Source organism: Xiphophorus hellerii, chromosome 12 (assembly GCF_003331165.1).
Source record: "Xiphophorus hellerii strain 12219 chromosome 12, Xiphophorus_hellerii-4.1, whole genome shotgun sequence".
Lineage (NCBI taxonomy): Eukaryota > Metazoa > Chordata > Actinopteri > Cyprinodontiformes > Poeciliidae > Xiphophorus > Xiphophorus hellerii.
Window position 1 is genome coordinate 27,843,973 of NC_045683.1, and position 18,949 is coordinate 27,862,921.

The 18,949-nt window shown below is 41.8% G+C and overlaps 1 protein-coding gene across 2 annotated transcripts in view; it reads left to right on the forward strand.

Annotated features, from left to right (window-relative positions):
- txnrd2.2 (thioredoxin reductase 2, tandem duplicate 2) overlaps positions 1–18,949 on the forward strand; it is a 31,242-nt gene that overhangs the window by 7,166 nt on the left and 5,127 nt on the right. For both annotated transcript variants that reach the window (XM_032578555.1, XM_032578556.1), the window contains 6 exons: positions 1,902–1,921; positions 3,406–3,497; positions 3,601–3,775; positions 10,062–10,198; positions 14,571–14,666; positions 15,214–15,306. In XM_032578555.1, the coding sequence (XP_032434446.1) occupies positions 1,902–1,921; positions 3,406–3,497; positions 3,601–3,775; positions 10,062–10,198; positions 14,571–14,666; positions 15,214–15,306 (613 nt within the window). The remainder of the gene's footprint in view (positions 1–1,901; positions 1,922–3,405; positions 3,498–3,600; positions 3,776–10,061; positions 10,199–14,570; positions 14,667–15,213; positions 15,307–18,949) is intronic.

The following is an 18,949-nucleotide window of genomic DNA, read 5'->3' on the forward strand; positions in this document are numbered from 1 at the left end:
GCTTTGATGTAAAAGCGTGGAGGTCAGGGCAGCGCTCTGCACCCCCCTGCAGGCAGAAGTGGCGCTTGGCGGCGTTTCAGCAGCGGATTCTTCCAGAAACGATCTCCAACTCACAGGAAAAGCTCGAACTGAAGCTGTTTTGGTCTGTCAAGCCATCAGCTATGCAGGTGAGGTCCAGGGAGTTGTTTCTGCAGGCAGGATGGGTGTGTGAGGTTACAGGTGAGGGATGGGTGTCTAATGAGCCCTCAAGCCTTCACACACACACACACACACACACACGCCGACAGGTAAATGACAGATTTGGCCTTAGGCACTGAAGTCCAGAATTGACTCCCTTCATCATGCTATGAGGAGAAAACAAAGCGTGTGCCAGGAGGAAGTGGTTGTACCAGTAGGCCGCTGTAGGCAGCCCAATTGGTTGGAGAGACAAAAGTAAAAAATGACTAAGAACTGAAAGACTAAACGTGTTTAATCTGTCCAACATCTCCCAGCTTGGTTTCAAATCCCAACTTTTAGCAGATACATGCATGAAAGAATACTACACTTTCTTATCAAATATCACAACGTGAGTAATACAATTTTCACAAAAAATAAATATAACCGAGCAAATGAGAATTACTTTGTTCCCCATTAACCTCCTTCTTTTTATTTTAATTGCACTGTTTGTTGAGAATTCTGGATGTGGCTGATTTTGATGCAACTAGTTAGCAGGAAAAAAGTCGTCTTTCACTTGCTACATGTTTTCCTTTGACCTGGCAGTCAAAGCAAAACGTACCATCCCTGATTTTTGATTGCAATGTACTTTTTGAACACAAAGATCCGCGTTTATTCACAGGTATCAGAACACCAGGTATTAGTTTAGTTTTTAGTGTGAGATCTGTGTATTTGACCATTTATGTGAATCTCACACCAGCATGAGGAAAAATAAAAGCCTTTCATTTGTGGCATAAAAATCATTGACCTTGCACTGCCCTCAGACTACAGCAACAATGTCCACCTCCTAACTTTGGAGGCAGATACACAAGAATATCATGTTGTGGTGCTTATCAGTGATGGAGGCTTTTTGAAGAGCCGCCCAAGGTTGAGAAGCGCTGATCCGAACAAACCTCCCTCAGTGAGGAGAAGTCCGGGGGTTTTTGGGCGACTTCAGGCAAATGTTGAACTCACTTTAATTCTCTCTTTTAGACAAATAAATAAATAATAAAAATAAGTTAAGAAGAATTCTTGAATCCCAGATTTGATGGCCTCTTGTCCGTTACGTTTTGACAAAAACAGGCACACATCCACCCCACAGAGCATAGAAATCCATCACTAAGGGTGTTTGTCGCAGCTTTGCGGATGTATAAAACACAATGAACCACATTGAACCAGAAAAAGTGTGGGTGAGTGAGGCGTCTTCTCCGTGATGAAAGTTTTGGATCACGGTAAAGCTCTTTGCCTCGTCTTTTCTTAAGCCACTTCTCAATGAGTCCTAATTGAAGCGGTACTTTACGAGGAGGCGGAGGAAGGGCAGGGAGTCTGGTTTGCTATGCTAAAAGCGACTGAGTGACGGACTTCACTCAGCGCGCCGACATGCGGGTTTAAGCCCTGAACATGACACACGTCGTCCGCGGGGATCAGCCCTCCTCAGCACCGCTGATCTTACTGCTGGATTACAGCGGTGATTCACCCAGACCACACACGTAAACCTTTAGCTTTTTCCCGTCCTCCATTTTCTTCACGCCTCTGAGGTTAGGAAGCTTTGTAATTCATCACCTCTCTAATTCTAGGATGTGGCAGGAGACCTGTGCGAGTTGGGATTATTGTTGTTTTCTTTAGGCTAAAGTGCACTGAGGAGAAATGGAAATGTATCTTGTTGTGTTTGTAATTCTTTTGAGAGCTCCTCCGTCTTTGTGTTGCAGACTCGTGGTTGGAGCCAGCTGTATCCTTTATCTACCCAGGGGGAGGAAGAAGCTCTTGTGCTTGGTCTGCCAGATTTCAGCAGACAAATTGTACAGAGTTTGATAAGTAAGCAACATAGAGCAGTAGACAAAGTATTGTTATTTAGACGGGGAGCACTGATTGCATTTTTTTCTGGTCATAACTGACTTTTGAAAGCTTGATTCGATTTTTTTTTTTTTGTCCGAAAAGATACTAAACATACCAAAGAAATTGCCAGCTTGACAGCAGTGGGGAAACTGTAGTTAACAACAGACGTGACCTGATGATGCTGCCAGTCAGTCCTCTCTCTCTCACAGCAGAGCAAAAGAGGACAGTGACTGATTTTCAAACCTTTGCAGAGATACATAAAATCATTTTCTCATGTAGTGGCCAATCATCCAAAATTCAGAAAATTACCACTGATATACGGGTGCACCCCTATGTTTTATTTTAACCATTTGCAACACTTTGTTTAAGCCACTGGCATTGTTTTCCACCTTAAATCCGTCTTTAAACCCATACTCATCATTTTGACCTAAAGTCAGTGAAATAAGTCTCTAAAACCGTAAGCGATTCATGACTCTCTCCCTCTCTCTTATCAGAAACTCCCTGAATCCTTCAGGTTTATTTGCTGCCGACTGGCAGCTTCAGCCATCTTTACAGCTGCCCGACGTCTGGAGAGTAGCTAAGTGTTGCTTTGGCGGTTTGCTATGCTAAAAGTGACCAAGCGACGGACTTCACTCAAACATTTTTCATCCTGGAACACCCATACACAAGCCATCTGTGACCCAACCCAATGAGGGGAAAAGAGGCAGCCAAAAACCAAGATATGTCCACTCATCGTTCGTTCTTTTTTCATTCTGACTAGACTCAGCAGTTCAAGTTGATGCCCAACAGCTTGAAAATGGTCCCTACTTTGTCTGAAACCTTCTCTAAATCTTTCAGACATTGACTTTGAAATGTCTTGTTGCTGAAATGTGCAGTACAGATAATTTTTTATCGATTCAATCAGTGAATCAATTGACTGATTGATTCACTGGCATTCCACAGCTGCTGGATTTCGATCCATAATGGCAGAAGGTCTGACCATTTTTGTTCTTGGTGACTTCGGTCCGTACCGTCAAACATTACCAAACTCCTTTCTTGTAACGGTGGATGGATTCCCTCCATCATGATCGTTCTCGCCCCATCAGGGAAGATGTTCCCATTATAAACCAATCATCCCAAAGGTTGTAACCTTCTTCACCTGGCCTCTTGTAGCCTATCACAGCCATACATAGACATTCTTCTGACAGGTCTTATTTCTGGTATACAGATTAGAATGGAAGAATTGAAACAAGAGCAACCATATTGTCACTCACCCATTACATTTAGATATATTACATTTAATTATTTTTTTAAAATAAAATGATTATTTTATTTTAAAAAATAAAATAAAAACATAATTAAATAGACTACCGCTATCCTCAACGTGGCTTAACCCAGACGTCGCGCTCGAGTGTGCCGGCTTCCTCACAGGCATCGGCTTGGACGCCACGGTGATGGTTCGTAGCGTCGCCCTCCGGGGTTTTGATCGGGTACGTCTCTCACAGCCTGCACGTTCTGAAGATCTGCAGTTTTGTTTTTGGTTTTTTTTTGTTGTCCCGTTTAAAAGCAAACGACCCATTTCACTCTGTGCAGCAAATGGCGGGTCTTGTGACGGATTACATGGAAGCTTATGGGACCAGGTTCGTTTGGAGGTCCGTTCCCAAAAGAGTGGACAGGCTCCCGTCGGGAACCCTTCAGGTGACGTGGAGCGACACCGAAACCGGCAGGGAGCACAGAGACACCTACGACTCGGTGTTATGGGCAGTGGGTGAGTCCTTCTGCTGGAGGCTTTTACAGAATCTGTGTTTGATTGTATGTTGGCGTCCTTTCCGCGCTCTTCCACAAGAACGTTTCATCTTAAAGTTAACACATGGCATGATGATCCAAAGCCAGTTTAAAGATGACTTTTTTTCCACATATCTTTACACCTAAAGCTTGTTCATTGGTAACAACTTTAAAGCTGCAGTATGTCACTGTTGGTAAAAAAAATAAATAAAAAATTTACATATACGGTATGTTGAAACTGTCACTATGTCGTGTCAGTATGATATGAGACAGACAATCTGCTGCTTAAGAAAAGCATCCCCACAGCATGATGCTTCCACCATCATACTTCACTGTGGAGCAAGGAATCTACAATCTTTGTAATCTATAGAGGCACTTCTGCCCTCGGTTCAGCTAAATTATTTTAAATTATGTAAATTATTTACAGCCAAAAGTGTTACATTACCTTTTTTAAAAAAAAAAAAAAAGACAAAAAGTACTTTTTGACAGCTATCAACTGTGGGGAATTTTTTTAAAGAAGTTCCATTTTATTTCAAGTTTTGGCTTTAAAATAAAGAAAACCTCTAACATTTCCATATTCTCTTATGAGACGTTGATATTTTTGCAAAATTATGTTTGAAAAGCACATATTTTCAACCAAAAGACAAGAAAACTTGAGCTAAAAGACAGAGCTGAAAGTGTTAGTGTCATTCTGTTGCGGAAATTAAGTGGAAAAAAGGGAAACTGATAAAAGCTGCGTCTGTTATATCTATATTTAAAGGTTCTGTAGCTTTTTAAGCGATAGTTATTAAGAGCCAATGTGGAAGGTCGAAGGTTGTTGCCGTTTGTAACGACAAAATGAACAGGGCATGGACACTTTCACAACGCGTTGTCATTTCCCACTGATGTTACAATGTTCCTCTGAAATAAAACATTGGTGTGAGTCTGCGGTCCCCTTCCACCAGCTCCTTTGTCATCCTTAAAAAGTGCAGTGTCAGCAGGTACAGCATGAATCAAGCATGAAAACAAAGTAATAAAGCCAGAGTGATGGGAATAGGCAGGGGAAGTGTCGCTCGCTCACTGCGGGCTCCCCGGTTGGAGCGGGGCAGGATGCACCCAGGCGCGGGTCACCGCGTTCCCCTCTTTGTTCTCGCTCTGCGCCTTCCTGCCCCGTGCCAGCTCCGCGGAAACCGGCCTCGCATCTGTCACTGCCCGCCGGGCCTGCGCCGCCTCTGCCCGCCGTCACCTGTGGCCGTCTTCCTCTTTCTCATCTGTCTGCTTTCTGTTGCCCTGTCATTTCTCCTTTTTCCAGGCAGCAGAGTGATTTACAGTGGAAGGGACATCTGTCAGGTTTGTTTGTGTTGAACCCGTTTAAAAGCAACACTTCCCAAAACTCGACCGTGAGGCTTTTGTTTTGTTTTAGAGCATTTGTGTAAGGCAGTGTGTAAGAGAGAGTTCAGATTCATGGCCCAAGCCCGACGCAAAACCGAAATTCTGTCCGGGTCGGACCACAACCATTTGCTTGATGGTCGTGTTGGGCTCAGGCTTGTGACACATTTAATAAGCCTGCAATACGGACAGCACAGAGAAACCCAACATTTAGAATGCACAATATTAAGTTACTATAATGTAAATAGAGGAGTAGCTGGTTTAACCTGTCGAGGAAATAAAGTAAGAAGGGTGCAGAGGGTAATCAGATTATAACAAGCACAGCGCGCTGCATGCACGTTCGGCCCTGCATGCGCGTTCCCTGCCTGCTCCGCTCCTATCACTCACACATCCCAAACAATTTGCTCTTGCCTCACTCTGCCGTTACAGCAAGCGACAGGAAGGAGCTGGAAAACGTTAAAAATTACTAATGGGACAAGTTACACTGCTTACCTAAATGTTGATCTAACCAAAAGCAGTAAAATCTTAAAATCCATCTGTGTCAACCTTCTGTGCTGAACGGGACAAATTTGTATCATTCTTGAATTACAGTTGGGGGACCGCAAAAAAAAAAAAATCAGTCCGCGGGCCAGAGTGACCCTACTCCACACTTTGGACACCCCTGCTCTAGAGTTTAGAACTTCAAAATAAGAGTTGCGTCTTGAGTATTATTTAATCAGTCAAATCAATTCAGTTCATATTTGTATATTCCCAAATTGCATCATGTTAAATATGATCTAATTTTGTTAAATACTTGTGGAATACAGAGTAATATTTCAGCTGTTTTTATCAATAGATTGATGAGGACATTCATGATCTTGATTTGGCCCGAAATGAAAGCAAGTTTGAAAGCCCTGCTTTAGGAGATATAAATAACAAATAGAATCTTTTCCTCACACACCTTACATTTTCAGAAGACTGCCTACATCTCTAAATCCAGCAACTTCCATGAAAGATAAAATGGGACCAATTACAGCCGACATGCCCCTGCATTCATTAAATGCCTCACTGATGCTAAAACTAGCTAACTTCGTAACCATGCCGTTTTGCAATTCTTGCATATAGCAGGTTCAATAATCATGAATCTATTTGTAAGGTTACAGACACATCTTTCTGTTTTGTCTGTTGGACGTCAAAGTAGTTTTTCTTTGTTCCGCTTTACAGTTTAAAAGCTTACAGACTTTATTACAGCAGCTTCCTCTGTCTTGCCGTAACTCGGCAACATCTATGTGAAGTGGAGGTTTTTGTTCCCATCCGCCTCAGTGAGAACCGGCAACAATGCGCCGTGCGCGTCTTTGATGTGCAGGAGTTACGAGCACAAGGCCACTTCCCTTCGCCGTGGCCTCCGTCGAGGAGCCAGACTGGGGTCCTGGGGCCCCTGTGGATCTATTAAAGGCCAGAGGGTAGCGGGGGACAGTATCACCACTGTCTACCACATCCTTCTCAATGGCTGCGCCTCCCTCCACCTTTTCCCCCGCTCCTTCCTGACCCCGCGGCCGGTCCCCGCCCGTCCAGGTGTGGCCACACAAACACGGCAGGAAACAGAACATTTCCAAGCTTTCCTGTCTGCGTAACGATGGTGGACACTTCAGTCTCCTCCCCCGCTGGCCTCTACCCCACCAAAGGATGTCATTAAAAATCATTTCCTTATTTTTAAAGGGTATTTGCCTCTCTGTTTTATACTAGAGTCGACTTCCTAAAAAGATTAGGTTTGTGTAGAAGTTCCTAAAGCTTCCCAAATGGCCACTTGGGACTCGGCCCAGAACGCAGTCTGCCTCACAGTAACTGTACGCAGTAAAACCCTGCTGGAACATCACTCTTCTTTTATGTTTTACTTAAGTTACACATTAGAAAATGTTTTTGACACATTTCTTTCGCGAGAATGTCCTGGCACAGATGACGGCTGGAAAAGAAAAAGAAAGTTTCATGGTTGGTTCTGATCCAACAAACAGCGGAGAAAAAACTAACAGAGACTCGATACAAAACCGTGTTCAGAAGAAATCAGTCTTCATACAATAGGGTGACTGCAGCTGCTACATTGTGTCGATGTCAGTAAATGCAACACACGTTTACTGACTGTGCTGATAAAGTTTGGGCTGACTCTCACCACCTTGTGTTAGACTGTATCAACAACATTTATTACGTTTTGTTTTCAATGAAAGACATACAGATGTGCATCACTGCTGCATAGCTTAATTCATAGTATGACATAATTGTGTTCTAAATGGACACACTATTGACGCACTTCATTATCGGTATATAATGTCTTGCCGTTGTTCAGAACAATATGCAGTGAGGGAGCCATCTTCTCTGGACACCAGCAGGCGTCCTCAAACGCCAACCAACCAACAGGTTACCTACTGAAGTTCTGTCCAGCCCGACCCAGCTGGTCGTATTTATCTAAACTGGCACTTAGAAAGGTATTCATACGCTACTCTCGGCATCCAGGGCCTCCTTCTGATTTTTGTTTTATTTTTTATAGCTCAACAATACCTGACTGACCATGGTTGTCTCTTATCTGCACCAGCGGGCTCAGAACCCATTTCTACCGACTGACTGAATTTTCAGCAATGCTACTTTCTCAGCTCTCTCCAGGACGCCTCCCTTTTCCTTGATCCCGATTACAATCCATAGATGCTACAGTTTTTCTCTACAGCCTCTTATCAGTTTGCCTCTTAAAATCTTTTTTGGCTCGAAATGAAACGCGTCGTCATCATCACGTCTTGTGGCGGTGTGCACGATCCGTTCCACCCCAACAATAACAAGCTGCCGCCACGCTGCTCTCCCTTTTGTCCGTGTTCATTAGTTTGATCAGATAAGCTTCCAGCTCTCGCAGACGTTTGTTGTGGCTGTTTAGCTTCCTCTTAATGTCACAACAGGCTTTGTTCCGATTGGCCAACTCGGCCGCTTGGGTGACCGCATCAGTCGCCCTGCCGAGTCTGAAGTCGGAACTTCACTCTCACGAGGCCGGAGGTATAAAAGTACAGTCTGAGTCGCAACAATGGGTTTTTGTGAAAGTGTTAGAACCTTAATCACCAAAGTTTTACAGTTAGCACATTTTTCACATCACTGCATCCCAGTAAATGCCATATTGTTGTTATTACGTTGACAGTCAGCTTTTGACTGAATTTTGACTGCAGTTGTCCCTGCTGTGGTCCTCCAGTCACAGGTGTTTGGGTCACAGATGCTTTTGGGCTGCAGGCGCCACTAAATACGTCTTGTATTAATTGGTATCATGTGTTTTTCCAATAACGTTTTCAGGGTGGGCAACATGGATGGAAAGTTTTATCACTATATTTTGTGGTACTATTCTGATAACACTAAAAGTGACGATCAGAACAATTTATTACTGTAACTGTGACTGCATGGCACAGCAATCAGAGCTCCACAAACACAAATGCTGCTCTTGAAAAACATATCAGTTTGTAATGTAATTAATTAACATTTATTTTTCTAGAAAACCAGTATCACAAAAAAATTATTTACATCACAAAACTGAACACAGTAACTACACTTAATCATATTTTAATTTTCTTATATATATATTTATTGACGTACTCATTGAACAAACTGTGGAGAAATAGCATTTCCGACATTATGCACAATTTTAGGGGGTTCCATTAATTGGAATTTATCGTGACAATAATGAGTCAAAATTTAAAAGAAATTTAACACAATAAATGATAAACAATACGATAAATGCCCACTCCTGTGTTGTTTGTCGCTGTGGTTTCTCTGTTTTTTTTCTCTCTTTCTGCAGGTGTATTAGCAGACTTCTACAGTGTTATCTTAGTCTCTTTGTCCTTCTTTCGCTTCTCTACTCCTATCTCATTCTTTCCGTTTCCTTTCCATCTTGTGAAAGTAGATTTGTTAAAGTTCTCCTTGGCACTCAGGCAGCAATTCTGACTGCCACACTGTTGGAGAGGACGCGCTAAAAAAGAAATCTGCCTCACGACATTGTTTGTCGTTGCTCATCGAAGCTTTAAAAAACTGCGTTTTAATAACAAGCACATTTTTTAAAAGAACTATAAACACTAAATCCACATCAAATCACCAACACCAGTGCAGTGAGAGGATGCCATTCATTGCCGTGTTTTACTCTTACAAGACAGGAAAATATTTACAAGTCCAGCCTTAGGGAATCGGTCCTGACTGGCCGACTTCCCCTCTCTCCTCTCTCCCCTCTCTGTGTGTTCTGTCCCATTCACCCACACACGTTGTAGAGAACCAGACAGTTCCCCGAAGCCCTCCCCTCACCCGCCCAGGACTGAGAAGATTGGGAGTGGAGGTGGGGGTCGACGTTATTCCTCGGCTCCAGCCAGGAAGAGGGGTCTCGGGGGTTTGTTATTTTTGCTGTCCGATAGCATCTACATGGGTTCCTCAAGTCCCGGCTGTTTATTATGCTGCCCAGACAGGTTGTGAGGAGCTGTGTTCGGGAGGGTGGAGAATATGGTCCGAGCTCCATCACCATGGAGACCTGCTGTCGACAGCATCCGTCAGTCATCTGCCCAGAAAGTGTCAGAATTTGCACCCCGGGACGTCCGCGGGATCTTTGGGATCCCAGCTGGCCCTCCCTCCTTCTGCTTCTCAGCTGGCCAGATGTTGCTTAATCACCGTTACTATCTCTTGGGATGTTTCACAGCGTTAGAAAAATCGTGTTAGGTCCACATTTTTCTCTTGTTGCATATCTGCAAGCCTAATCGCCAACACGTTCAATAGTTTGGTCAAAGATTTAATGGATGGACATAAAACCTTTTTAATCAGAGCGCACACTCAAGAGAAGCCCGAGAACAAATTTGTGTTTTTAACACTTTCCTCCTTCTGCTCTTGACATATTTCCACTTTTGCTGGTTCCTCTGCAGGAAGGGCCCCCGAAACCAAAACCCTTGGACTCGACAAGCTGGCCGTGCAACTCAACCAAGAGACGGGGAAAATAGTCGTAGGCCCAGACGAATCCACCTCGGTGCCAAACGTCTATGCTTTCGGAGACATCGGCGAGGTAGGTCACCGTTGACAGGCGCCAGTCTGGCAGCAGACATGATGCCGATAACAAACAGGAGGAGAAGCACTCTATAATTACTGCTTTTAATTTTGACGCGGAAAAAATACACAACAAGATCCCACGACACGCCACTCCCATCAAAAAAACTGGAAATACCTCTCATAGTTAAAACTGTTGTGGCTCACTATATTATTAGTGCAGCAACATTAAAAACACAGACTTCAATTTCATTTTATGGAAATTCTCCGTAATAGACCAGCCAGAAGTTCGGCTGAACTGGAAAGTGGAAGGAAAAGGAAACTTGTTTTCAAATAATTAAGTCATAGGACTCCATGGTGATTGATGACAACATGACTGATAGTCATGCACTCCATAAATCTGCCATTTATGAAACAGAAGAAGTATTGTTGGCAGGTTGCCATGTAGGGAATGCAGCAAACCTGGAAGGAAAAAAAAAAATCTCTTTTCTGCTTGGAGAGTAATTTGTGTCAGGTAAAAATGAAAAAGTAATATGGCACTTCAAGTGGAACATACCATCCCCACTAGGAAACATGGTGGTGGCGGCATCATGATTTGAAGATGCTTGTTGTCAACAGGAGCAGAAAAACTATGCAGAGGTAATGGGACAATGTCGAGACTGCAAATCAAAGGTTCACCATTCAGCAGGACAACACTCCTAAACATAAAGCTTGAGCTATTGGAATGTTTTATTGTGTCAAAGTCAATAATAATAAATATCATTAAACACACCTGACTGATGTGTTTGTCTAAAAACAGTAGAGAGTATTTTCAATCTATAGATGTGCAACACTGTCAGAACAGTAATTAAGTCAAAACTGTACATAATGTATATACATTTAAGGTTTAAAAAAAGGAGCGCTGTTGTTTTAATTTAGGCAATAAATGTTAACATTCTTATTTAAAAAGGAATTTGATTATTTGGATTTTTTGCATCTTTTAATGTGTTTCTTATATTGTATAAAAAAGGTTTAAGTGGTTAAATAAAAAAAATTGCAGTGTGTGGCAATTCTTTTATCTGATTAATCATCAGAATAATCGATCGAATTATAGATTACTAAAATAATTAGCTGCAGCCTTAAACATTGCCATAAAATACATGGATGTTTGCTGTTTCCATATCAGAAAACATGAAGACTGCGAAGACTTTTAACTTCTTAAAGCACTTAGTGTCCAGTCAGTCTGAAAACTTGATCATCTTTCCAAATGTTGACTTATTGTTTGCTGAAGGCTTTAGTTTTGGCTACATTTTAATCAGTCTGAGGACCAATTTTCCTGTTTCTTACCAGCTTCATGCTGACGCAGAGTAGATTTCTGTATAATAACATGCAGAGGAAATGGTTTAGGCTAGCTGTGATAGCTTTATTTTATATGTTTTACCAATCAAAACTAGCTGGGAAAAAGCCACTTCACTTCCTTCTGCGTGCACAAAAACAGTTAAATGTTCAAAATTTTACCATATCTTAGCACACTGTGAGGAAAAAAATGACCTGAAATCAGAAGGAATTTTGGTTAAAAATAACAAAAGAGCTGAAAGCTGGGTGAGCAAAGCTCATTATCACTTTGTGCAGAAACTCGCAATACTTTTTTTTCCCCCTCACCTGGAATAACTTTAATAATGTGGTGGTAGAAGCTCTGGAGCTGGCACTGTGTTATTACAAGTTAAACCTGCTGCATGTCAGCATTGTTTTTTCTACCACAACCAACTGTGAGCTTCCTTCCTGCCTCCCAGGTCTCATGACACACACACACACATGCACCCCCCCCCCCCCCCCCCCCCACACACACACGCATTCTCTGAGTCCCTTTGATTGACGGCTAGCTTGGATGAGTGCTTCTCTTCAATCTGTCTTGCAGCTTTTTCCCAACAGCAAAGGCATTTTTTCCCTCTTCAGGTAAAAACTGGTTGAATAGTATATATACATGTATATATATATATACATGTATATATATATATATTTTTTCTGTTACCTTACATGCAGTATGATGACTCATTCTAACCGGCTTGCAAACAGCGATTGGAATGCCGCAGCGCGCCGCCGCATACGTGCGGAATCGCTGGAGATGTTTGCTGATAACAGGATGTGTTGCTGATTTAACAAGTTGAAGTCATGTCTTTAAAACTGCCCTGCAGCCCTACTGTTTCCTGAACGCCACAGTTGGATGTGCGTCTCCATGGCTATGCGTTTGTCTGTTGGCAAGCAGCCAAAACAATAAAGGAAAACACACACAGGGAAACATTTTCCAAATAATTTCACCCCTTTGATTTAATACGCAGTTACTGAAATTATGTGTTTACATCATTTTATGCATCAAATGTTGTTGTATGATTTGGTTCTTTTTTTTTTTATTACTAATGATCAAATGTTTTAAAACCTACGGTTTCATGTTCCTGGAACATTTCCACATTTTATCACGCACCATCCACGAAGCTCAGCGCAGTTTACTTGGATTTTATCCGATATGGCAACATAAAAATGATGAATGATTGTGAAGTGGTATAAAAATTTTGCATGTTTTTCAAAATCCAACCTGAAGATGAGGCGTGTATGTCCATTCTCCTTTACTCTGACACCCCAAAATAAAAGTCCAATGCAGCCAATTGTCTCAGAGATCATTTAATTGGCACAGTGTTCTGTGAACGTCTTAGACGTGTTTTTTGGAGAACATTAGTGAAGAAATTACTCCATGAGGACTTAAGGAAGGGAGAAAGGTTAAAGCAGAACATATTATGAATCAATACCCCAAGCATTGAACATCTAACAGAGCTCTGTTTAATCAATCACCTAAAGAACTGAAATAGTATGAGGCAACGGGAAAACTACCAATTCACAAATTCACCTAAACCATTCAGAGATTCACTCTTCAGATAGGAGAATCTGTTCACAGGACAACTATTAGACACACACCCAGTGCAAAGAGTGGCAGGAGGAAAATCAAAGGAAGACTTTGTCACAGACCATGAGAAAACTCAGTAAACGTGTGGGAGAAATTCTGCAGAAAGAATTCCAGTATCATTTTCAGAGAATCCACTGACCCAGTGTGACTGAGGATCAGCTATTGGCAAAATATTCCAGTGTCTGGATGTGCAAAGCTGGTCAAGAAAAAGAACTGCGAAATGTGGTTCTACAAAAGACTCACCGGACAACAAAATGTATTCAGATTATTCAGCTGGAATAATTTAGAAACCCTACCGCATTTTGTTTCAACTTTGCAATTATACACTATAATATCCGCTGACCACAGACGTGCTGTACGTTTGTCACTAAAAGACGCTTTTTTCATAGTTTGGCTGGTCCTTCCTTATGTTTTTTTTAAAATTTTTCCTCTCTTTGTGACGTTTTTTGACTGATGCATTAAATGTTCATTTGTACTGATGGACATGAACCCAGGAGTAAACATTACCGAGGCCAGCAGAGTACTGACATCAGAGTGTCGGAAGCTGCAAGTAGATTTCCAAGCCGAGGTCAACCGATCCTGTGAGTTGGTTTAAAATCAGGCAGCTGAACACAAAGTGTCACCTGATCATGTTCTCAGCATGAACAAAGTCCCCCTCAGGTTTGACAATTTCTAAGAAAGAAAAAGCGATCTATACATTTTCTTTAGTTTGTTTTCCCCCTCCCTCTTCCTGACACATTTTTTGACTGATTAGACTTGTGGTCCAGAAAATCTTAATAAAACTCACAGAGGATATTAAAATTTAACAAAATCAAATTATTTAGCGTTGTTGCATTTCTGACTGGCAAACTAAATTGAACCTGTTGAGACTGTAGTTTTTATAGTCAATCATGTATTACAAGCCATTTTCTGTGGGTGTGTTGGGTTAGTGCAGAGTCTGGGATGATGAAGGATTCTTTAATGTAATCCTGATTAACTTATTAAATTGAGCACCGAATAATTCTTCTAATTGACTTTTGAAAACATTCGATGTATGATAGTTGTACCCTTTACTAATGTATACATTATTAAAACTGCAGTGTGTAACTTTTATAAATAGTGTGATTTTTACATATTTGTTAAAACTGCCACCATTGTCGTGAGAGTTTGAGGCAGATAATCTGTGAAAAGCTCGATCTCCCCCACCTCCTCCCTGAGTTGCCGTCTGAAAAAATGCATCAGAAACAACCAATCAGAGCCAGGAGGAGGGTCTTAGCGCTGTCAGTCATCCTCATGTACTCATTTCTAAATATGCTAACAGAGGAGAAACAACTTTGCAGGAGAACCGTTTCTCCGCCATCATCTGTGACCATCCATTGTTCTGCTGTTGCTTTTCATTCATATGTTGAATGAAAAGTTTAATATATGTAATAACAGATGGATTGGAGTAATTTCACATTTCTCTTTACTTAAGGGTCGTCCAGAGCTGACCCCAACTGCCATCAAAGCAGGAAAGCTCCTTGCCCACAGGCTTGCCGGCCAGAGCACCAACCTTATGAACTACGACAATGTAAGACACACACACACACACACACGCCTTCTCACACTAACAGTAATAAAAGCCTTCATCTTTCCACACCTCAAGCGCTTGTGGCTTTTTACGTTTATCGTTTTCTGCCAGTGCGAGGCTGTTATTTGGTTGGTCTCTCATCTGAGCCTCCCCTCCATCTGACTGCTAGCCTCTCTTTAGGATGATTCATAGCATAATGTACCAGCAGTTTCCACGACGGCATCGTCCTGCGTCGCTCTTGGTATACGTACTCGTCTGTCTGCAAGTTGCAATGAAGGTTTTATTACAGCGCCTGTGTTCAAAACAGATTAAAGGCTTGTTTTAGCTGCGTGTGTTGAAGTATTTGTCTTAAAATTCATCTTCACATATAAATATTTTAAGCAAAAGGAGCATTTCTGTCGTTATTGAAATGAACATGGGCAGCCTCCACCTGCATGCGACGTTTTGGCAGTTTTGTAATTAGGCGCTGCTTGGGATTTTCCGAAAGAAATAAGCGGGGTTGTTTTGGCAAAGTGTAAACGTTCCCAATTGTGTTTGTGTGTGACAGGTGGCCACCACAGTGTTCACCCCTCTGGAGTACGGCTGCGTCGGCCTATCAGAGGAGGAGGCCGAGAGGAGACGTGGAAAAGACGGGATAGAGGTGGGATCAGTCCTTCTCATCCCACCCTGGTCTGGAGCGTTAAATAATGGATTTTTTAAATTAGTTTTTTACCAGAGTTATTTAATAATAAGACCATATTAAATAGTCTGAAATATATTTATGAACACCCTTCGTAAGTGTTTAAACACCCTTAGCAAGCTGTGAGATCCAGCCTTTCAGCATTCATTTTAAATAGAAATCGACTTCCATTAAAAAACATATTGTCCCTTCATCCTCTCCAGAACCAGTTTGGATCATTTCACCATTGAAACACAGACACAAACAATTGGAGGCAGTACTTTGTTATTCCCACAACTACAACTGTCAATAAAACGGGCGCTTAGCATCATGCTACCACCTTAGTTGAAGGCACCACAGTTAAGTAAACTCTACTTACGTGGCACATTTTACAGGTCAGAAACTACAAACTGCTGTAGAAAATATAAGACATAAAAACACAGAAGGTAAAACCTCCAAAAACAGCATACATATGACATAAAACTACTTAAAAGCCAATCAGGACTAATTTGTCTTGTCCTTATGGACTGACAGGTCAGTATTTGTCTTGTCTCATGCTAAGACTTTCTCCAGAGGGCAATTGACTCGTCCATGTGGGCAGCGGCCACTTCCAGTTGACCTTAAAATAGTTGATTTATTGGTTTAATGGTCCTTTCTTTGTATGCATCCTTATATTCCAGGTTATCCCTGATTCACCGTACACAGGTGTCACTGGTGTCCCAGTAACTTCCATTTTATTGAACCTTGGTCATCCCTAAGAGTACTGCCCAACTTTATGTCTACTGACCTTGACAGTTTGAGTCAGATGAGTAAAACCCAGGCACAGCTGGAGGTCCAAGAGGGCACTGCTGAAAATGTTTCCAATTATGGGAATAATAAAAAATAATCTTTTATAGTCATACAGCATCTCTCTCTCTCTGTCTCTCCTTTTCTTTATTTTCTCCTTCTTTCTTGTTTTCTTGCTTCCCATTCTCGCATTGGATCTCTGGCTGGTCCACTTCGATTCAGATCAATCAGAAGAAACATGTTGGCAAAAATTAAAAGCTAATTTAAGATTACATCAGCCAGGACATGAATACTTTGGGTCTTATCTTTATGCTTGCCTACAGTTGAAATATTTGCCATTACTTGATTGGGGAACTTTTACATTTCTATGTTTTAAATTCGGCACAAAGGAATGTGGAATCTGGAAAAAATGGGAATTGTCACAAAACAAAAACTGCGTTAGAACACTGGCTTCAGTCACTCAACTTTGGGAGGAAAAAAATAGTTAAAATGCATCATAAAAAGCTTCAAATTAACATAATATTCAGGCCTCCTACTTCTAAACAGAACCATGTAATTCCAGCTTAAAAACCCACAGGAAGCATTACCTGTTGTTGGATGAAATGGATAGAGTCTTTAGGGTCTAGTACAGGGGTCACCAACACGGTGCCCGCGGGCCCCCGGTCGCCCGAGGGGACCTTGTCAGTCGCCCGCAGAGCAAGTTCCAAAAATAGCCATTGTCATTAGGGAGCACTGCCAACGAAATTATTTAATTTAATGTTTTTACATTGAATTAATAACATTTGTTTATATTAGAATTTTTTTTTAAAGCAAATTACAAAAAAATGTTAAAATTAATTGCTTTATGCATAAAGTTTTTTTTCTATGGTTAAAGTTCAGAACTGCACAGACGCCTGCAGGATTTTATCGGAGGGCAGCAGCGCCTGCAGCTGTACGGCTGCACCCACTCTGCCTACCTTAAGATTTTCCTTGAAGTAAGAAAAGAAAATAATAATTTCTGAAAGTTTTATTATCGAACCCTCTTTACAATTCACAAAATTGTGGAGAAAAAAAAAAGATCTTATGTGTCAAAACATCTTGTACGTAGCGCACGTCTGAGTCTGTGGGGGGAGGGGAAGGGCACGCCAAAGCTTAAATCTGATTGGTCAGTTTGCTTTTGTTTATTTTGCGGCTTGGCGCTTTTTCTGTAAGATAAAAATGAATGACAGGAGTTTGAACCTCCCGTAGCTCTAAGAGCGGTCGTTTGGATCCCGGCGAAGCTTTTTACAGTGTCGGTTCTGGCGGGTCGTCGGTTTCTGAGATTCTTTGATGTTTCCCGAACTGAGAGCTGATGGGTCACCTGTCGGCTGACATCTGCTGCTCTTCCTGAGCGTCGCGCTAAGACTGCGAGTTAAACAATTTAATCTAGTCGAAACGTTCCCCAAAAGAGTAGAAATTAAGCAAACATTGTTGCTTCACCTTCTGCTCCTTTGGACGTCTGACACCACCTGAACCTGGGAATCAACATCCTCCTCTTTCCGTGGATCACACGGGTCGGCTTCGCTTCCATGTCTTTATTATTTAGCATCGTTTGTGTAAAACGAAAAAAAGGGTTTAGGTTTGTGCGGCTTTTGTGCGACGCCACATGATGAGCGTTGGAGAGGTGGTTGTGCTCTTGCAGGTCAGGTGCAGTGATACTTTTGTACGTACCTTCCAATCTGTCGGACAGTTTTTTTTCCGACATCTGCTGGTGTCAGCCAGCTGGTGACCCGTCAGCTTTTAAGTTTGTGAAACCACAAACAAAGCTAATAAACCGGCGACTCGCCAGAACTGCACACTGTAAAAAGTTCAGGTGGGATCTTAGAACTATGGGAGATTCAAACTCCACTCATCATTTTTAGCTCACAGAAAAAGAATACTGACCAATCAGATTTAAGCTTTCGCGTGCCCTTTGACCCCCACAGACTCACACTGATGTGCGCTACATACAAGATGTTTTGGCACAAAATAACTTTTTCTTCTCTCCACAATTTTGTTAATAGTAAAGAGGGTTGGATAATAAAAAAATACAATAACGTTTCTTTTTTTTATTTAAAGGAAAATCTGTACAGCTGCACCAATCCAGACTCTTCAGTCACTTGTGGGCAATTTAGAATCACACAGAAAAGCTCCAAAAGGGAATCAAACTGAAAACTCTGAACTAAGAATTTCTGATCACATAATAGCAATTAACCATAGCTGCATGGTAAATTATTACTGCTAACTATTGTCAGTAGTCCCTAACATTAATATGATCAGGCAGCATGCAATCATATGTCCATATACTCTTATTATAATGGCTGAGCCAAGAAAATTTATGTCTGTATCAAACAAGTAGCCCTTCGTGTTACTCTGTACCCGTGAAGTAGCTCCCAGTCTCAAAAAGGTTGGTGACCCCTGGTCTAGTATATATTTTAATATATAAGAAAAGTAAAATAAAATCCATGCATATTTCATTTAAAAACAGCTGTACTATTATTGGAGAAATGGGGAACATCATCGAACAAGTAGATTAGTCTGTTTTTATAAATGTTTGTATTTAATTTAGTTATCATCATTGAAAGTACAATGCCCCCCCCACAACAGCTTTTCAAACACTGACACACACGCACACCCATGTACGCAGTACATTAGCGAGCGGCTCTTGAGTTTACCTGCCAGATGGTAGCAACACCTGCAGAGGGCTGACGATAAACGTGGACCCCTGCCTTTGAGTGACGGGCTGGCAGGAGGTCTGATTGAGGTGTGTGTGAGGTGACGACAGGCCCGCCGAGATCTGAGGAGGAGCCCACCCCCCCACCCGACAGCTGCACGGCCCTCA